The sequence below is a fragment of the Oncorhynchus gorbuscha genome, unplaced genomic scaffold (assembly GCF_021184085.1).
Source record: "Oncorhynchus gorbuscha isolate QuinsamMale2020 ecotype Even-year unplaced genomic scaffold, OgorEven_v1.0 Un_scaffold_2283, whole genome shotgun sequence".
Classification (NCBI taxonomy): domain Eukaryota; kingdom Metazoa; phylum Chordata; class Actinopteri; order Salmoniformes; family Salmonidae; genus Oncorhynchus; species Oncorhynchus gorbuscha.
The window spans coordinates 18,773-24,348 of NW_025746837.1; the positions used below are offsets into that span (position 1 = coordinate 18,773).

General features: G+C 42.9%; 1 protein-coding gene across 3 annotated transcripts; it reads left to right on the forward strand.

Annotated features, from left to right (window-relative positions):
* Nucleotides 1-840: 840 nt before the first annotated feature.
* LOC124025555 (transcription factor Sp8) lies at nucleotides 841-5,342 on the forward strand. 3 transcript variants are annotated; one of them, XM_046338941.1, is made up of 2 exons: nucleotides 841-1,033; nucleotides 3,915-5,342. In XM_046338941.1, the coding sequence occupies exons 1-2, from the start codon at nucleotides 950-952 to the stop codon at nucleotides 5,250-5,252; spliced, it is 1,422 nt and encodes a 473-aa protein (XP_046194897.1). In that variant the 5' UTR covers nucleotides 841-949; the 3' UTR covers nucleotides 5,253-5,342. The 3 variants fall into 3 exon arrangements, with proteins under 3 accessions (XP_046194897.1, XP_046194898.1, XP_046194899.1); XM_046338942.1 differs by lacking the exon at nucleotides 841-1,033 and adding an exon at nucleotides 3,267-3,378; XM_046338943.1 differs by lacking the exon at nucleotides 841-1,033 and adding an exon at nucleotides 3,385-3,673.
* Nucleotides 5,343-5,576: the final 234 nt, after the last annotated feature.

The window sequence follows — 5,576 nt, forward strand, 5'->3', positions numbered from 1 at the left end:
ACCCTGAGATGATCAAGTTGCTTTGTAAATCACCACATTTAGAGTAAAGTTCTCTATCCCTTTCATCTGGCTACTTCCCCCTCAGAGTCTCCTTCCCTTCATTTTCTATGCAGAATAATTGTAAAGAAGACAATATTGAGCACATTTTGTTCGTGCTCAGCGGCCCTGAATAACGCGGTCATTATGGCGGTGAAAGCGACAGGTTTGGAGTTTGATTTCATGATGGTAATATAGTCCATGCGTGTAGGAGAAAGAAAGCCCTAAATGGGGACATCTGTTCAATGTGACGTACAGTTAGTGGGGAGACAGGCGATCAGAAAGAACAACCTGTGCCCGGCCTCACCATATGAACTCAGGCCAACCCACCCTCACTGTGACGGGAAGGTTTATGGGAGAGAGTCTGTGCGCACAAATTGCCGACAAAGGGAATTGTTTTAATTGTAAAATCCGGATGGGTAAAACCACCCTAGTAAAAATGTGAAAGTCAACTGACCATTTGGAAGTGTCCAATCTCTCTCTACCATCAGTGATGTAGTTGTCCATTAGTGACACGTTGAAACATGTTGCATGGGGAACTGTGATCTTGCTGACCTATCAAATCAGCCTGCTTGATAATTACAACCCAGCAATTTGTCAATGTGACATACCATGGTTTCCACACATGGGGACTTGTTTATAAAGATAACCTCTCCATCTTTCTCCATCATAGAAAAACGCAGCATCACATGTTTGCATACCTTATGTTAGCTCTCATACCTACCTGGGATATTTAGGTAAGCACGTGACTGCGCAACCTTGTCAGTTGGCTTGAACACATGTTGTGATTAGACCACCGGTGGACGAGCAAGCCTCTCTCTCCTCAGTTATTCCTAATTAAACGCAATTCCCAAAGTACCATTTATCTTGCAGGAGACAGGGTCTACTGTTGTACCGCCTGCGGGTGGAGGGGATGCAGCGCTGCGCTCAGCCTCGTGCACTACAGACAGAAACATCGAGGGTCAATCGATATCAATATGGCGCCGAGTGGAGCACGGTATGTAAAGCCTCTATCTAGGCTACACATTGTATTTTTCAAATAATTTGGTGTATCTCTTTAACGTTTTTGGACTTTTTGTTGTTGTTATCGTCATTTGACCTAAATTGTTTAGGGAGAAATGACGTCAACTAATCAACTGATTGAGTTCTAGTATAGCGTGTACTTCTATTCTTATGGAAACTCTGTATTGTTTTTTTATGGTTATCATAAATGTTAAATAGCATATTAGTGAGTTTTAAGTTTAATATTGGAGACCCAGTTTTCCCGAAATTATAAGCTAAATGAATGGGTTGCATTAATTAAGCTACAGGCAAGTTTTACAAATCTAAAGTTTGATTTATTTTCAAATAAGGTTTCTATTTCAATATTTGCAGAAATCACAGTCAATAATAACCCATGATAAAATGTCAAACTGAGCTGTGAAGAACTCAAAAGACGTGTTTTTAACAAAGGCCTACTACAATTGTTAAACTATTTCTACAGTTATTGAATGAACACGAGAAATGATTATGTCAATATTAGACTGGTGCATAGACATGACACAGCACAACTGTTACTACATTTATAGTAATAATTTTTAGTCCAATGCTCTCTGTTACTTAGCCTAGATATGTATTTATTTCATATTTTGTTTTTCCAGCACTATGGACACATTTTGACTGCACCTTGTTCGCTCTAGCAGCGTAAATTAAATCCAAAAAGCTGTTGACCAATCGAAGAAACAGAGGAATTAATCAGATAGTCCATCTATCACACAGTGTAATAAAGGAAGCGACATGGTTTAGGCAGATGATGTGATGAATAATCCCTGGTCGTTTTAATTAACTTTTCGCTGTCTTGTAATGACCAAGCTGGTCAACAGACCCGGTCAATAAGCATGTTAATATCAAACATATAAAACTACGCATGATTAAAAACCTCCTGCGTTATTAAATTTGAAATTCAAATGAAATTTATGCTGCCAATGCACATTGCATGCTAATATAGCGAGGGGAAGAGAGAGAGAATGATGATAGAGAGAGAGAGAGATGGGGAGAGCGACAGGGGAAAATGAGAGAGAGAGTCCCCGGGTTGTTATGGCCTTCAAGTCCCTGTTATGTAACGAACGGAAGCTATTATTATTATTATGTACATGTACTCAGCTACATGGGCTCATAACAGTTGAGATGTGATGGAACATATTCGATATTATCAAAATAGATTTTAATTTTATATTTGATCGAATGTGTAAGATCCGCAAAGGCTGTACGAAAACAGACAGAAATGTGCATTGTATCGTTGTAATGCGCCTGTAGGCTACATTGTTTCATCTAAGATCCAATTGATTAATTATCAACGATATAATGAGGCTACACAGATCTCAAATGGACACACAAAACAGGGAAAGGTAAGAATGATTAAATTAAATGAAGCACACACATACACACACACACACACACTGTAACTCCGTGGACTGATGTACCAATGTAAACGAACTAGCTAAATGAAGTGTATAATTATTTTGTCATACTATGAAGTTAATGATAAAGTCAGTCATCTATTTTCTGGAATGCAGTGCATTGTAGTTTTAATCAAAATTGTCAAAATAATTGAATGCAATTACAGTAAAGTGACATTTTCAAAAAAGGTAATATTGGTCCTGCATGTGAAAACAGTGGAGTCTTTTGTAAGGCTTCATAATCGTTGTTCGCATGAATTACTTAAAAGTAATGACAACAACATTAATGTAAAACTTCGAAGGAAATATGCCACAGAAGGTTAGCTAAGACATCTGTGTCCTCAATGTAACACTGGTACAAAGTGAAGCAAAAGCTTTGAAAAAAGGGATTGAAAATCTCCTAAATAGTCATATACAAATGTTTGATACCACTGTAATAACCACAAAATATAAATAACAATAACAGCAACAACGAATAATAACCTGATAACAATAATTACGATAACAATAAATAATAGCACAAGTAGTCTCATTTTAATCGTAAATAAATAAAATTCCCAAATTTCCTCTTTCAAATTTGAATAAGTAATTATTTTCACTCTCATTTAACTTTACCTTCTTCCGTTCTTTTATTATGAAGAGGGTGGTGAAGGGGTGGAGAGCTGTCTGAAGTAGTATACTGATGACCTCACGTTAGAATGTGGCAGTGTGGTGGAACAGAGGCGCTGATTGGTCGCCCGTGTCACAGCGGTACTTCAAAGCCGGAGAGGACCTACAATTGTGGTGGAATGGGCGGAACACATCATTGTATTGCACACCTCTAAAAAAACACTGCCGTGATTCATAAATATAAAAAGATCCTCTGAGGAGGGCACTTTTTGTGATGGCAACTTCACTTCTAGGGGTGAGTCTAAGGGGTTTCTTGCTGGTTTAATTAGTTATTTTATTGTCCAGCGGAGGGGATTAACATTGCTTCCGTCACACTAGGAAAGACAGTTCGTTGATTATGTTTTAAGCAAGTGGGTCACGAGTAAAAAGCTGAGATTCATTTCGCAACGACAGAGAGACGCGCGCGGGATATAACTTTCTACTGATGTGCACAAGACGCGCATGTTGTTGTACATGTGTCATATGTAACGTCATTTAATAGTTTTGTTATAGCTACATTTTGGTGCGTTCTATTTCATCTCAGTCTACAGGTATGTTATGACTCTGTTATGACTTGGAAAAGATGCCTGTTTAAACTGTCCCGCTAGTTGGCCTATTGCAAATGGAACTAGTTTACAAAGTAGCTTTTGCATTAGCACGGAATGAACTTTTCACCGACCAAATAATCATTGTTATTGTAGCCTACTATAGGAAAGGCTATTAGGCACCAACTGACCAAGCAAACTGAAAAGTTCGTTATCGATATCAACATGTTGTTTCTTGTCATTTCAGGAGGAGCCGAGGCTAGGATCGACTCCTTTAGCCATGTTGGCTGCGACATGCAACAAGATAGGGAGTCCGAGCCCATCACCATCCTCCATTTCGGATAATTCTTCATCTTTTGGGAAAGGCTTCCACCCGTGGAAGCGAGCCACCGCCAGCAGCTGCAGCCTTGGGTCCGGCCTGTCCGGTTTTGGAGTGTCCCGTAACGGAGCTGGTCTATCGGACTCGTTTGGCACTAACAGCTCTCCCGGTTCCAGTGCCTTCTCCCTAACGTCCGGCAACTCATCCACGCCCCACTTTGGAAACGACTATTCTGTATTTCAGGCCTCCGTTACAAACAGTTCTCAAGAACCCAGCCATCAGCCCGTCTTCATTTCCAAGGTGCACTCCTCAGTGGACAGTCTGCAAGGCATCTACCCGAGAATGAGCGTTGCACATCCGTACGAGTCCTGGTTCAAGTCATCCCATCATGGTATCCCCACAGGAGAGGTTGGTACCACCAGCGGGTCTGCATGGTGGGATGTGGGAGCGGGTTGGATTGATGTTCAGAACCCGAGTGGAGCAGCTCTACAGTCCTCGTTGCACTCCGGTGGACTCCAGACATCGTTACACTCTCCTTTAGGGGGCTACAATTCCGATTACTCCAGCCTAAGTCACTCAGCCTTCAGTACAAGTCCCTCTCCACACCTTTTGACAACCGGACAACACCTGATGGACGGTTACAAGCCGGTGTTATCCTCTTATCAGGACTCCAGTCCGTCTCCATTAGGCGGAGCAGGGGGGAATATGTTATCTGGGGGGCCAACGGCCTCTCTAGCGGGGTCTCCCCGGTCCTCCGCACGGCGCTACTCTGGCAGAGCCACCTGCGACTGTCCCAACTGTCAGGAGTCGGAAAGGCTGGGGCCGGCAGGAGCAAGTCTGCGGAGGAAAGGGCTCCATAGCTGTCACATTCCGGGCTGTGGAAAGGTTTACGGCAAAACGTCGCACCTCAAGGCGCACTTGAGGTGGCACACCGGAGAAAGACCGTTTGTGTGTAACTGGCTGTTTTGCGGGAAGAGGTTTACGCGCTCTGATGAGCTCCAGCGACACTTGCGCACGCACACCGGGGAGAAAAGATTCGCCTGTCCCGTCTGCAACAAGAGGTTTATGCGGAGCGACCATCTGAGTAAACACGTAAAGACTCACAGCGCCGGGGGCTCCGCCGGGTCTGGCTCTGGCAGCGGGGGAAAGAGGGGAAGCGATACCGACAGTGAGCACAGTGCACCGGGGAGCCCTCGATGCCATTCCCCCGACCTGTTGCAAGCTCCCGAATCTACCCCGGGAACGGGAAACGAACGGCCTTTCTAAACTCTCTCAACTAAGTATAATATCTGAGAAAAGCATATGATCTGAGGGAAATGGCTAAACTACAGTGGACATACGTCGAGTATGCGTAATTATGCTAATGTTTGCAAGTTGAGTTAATCAAGTGATTTAGACTACTGATCAAATGATATCTCCTAGTAGCCTATTGATGACGTGGGGTGTCCAGGTCAAATACAGTACTGGTAAAGTAATCCTGAAGGCACACTGGAACACGGGGGCACAATGTAAACACATCAGTGTTCTTCTAACGCACAGACTGATCCAACCGGGGAGGCCTATACTTTGGTGTATGTACCCTTTTGAGTG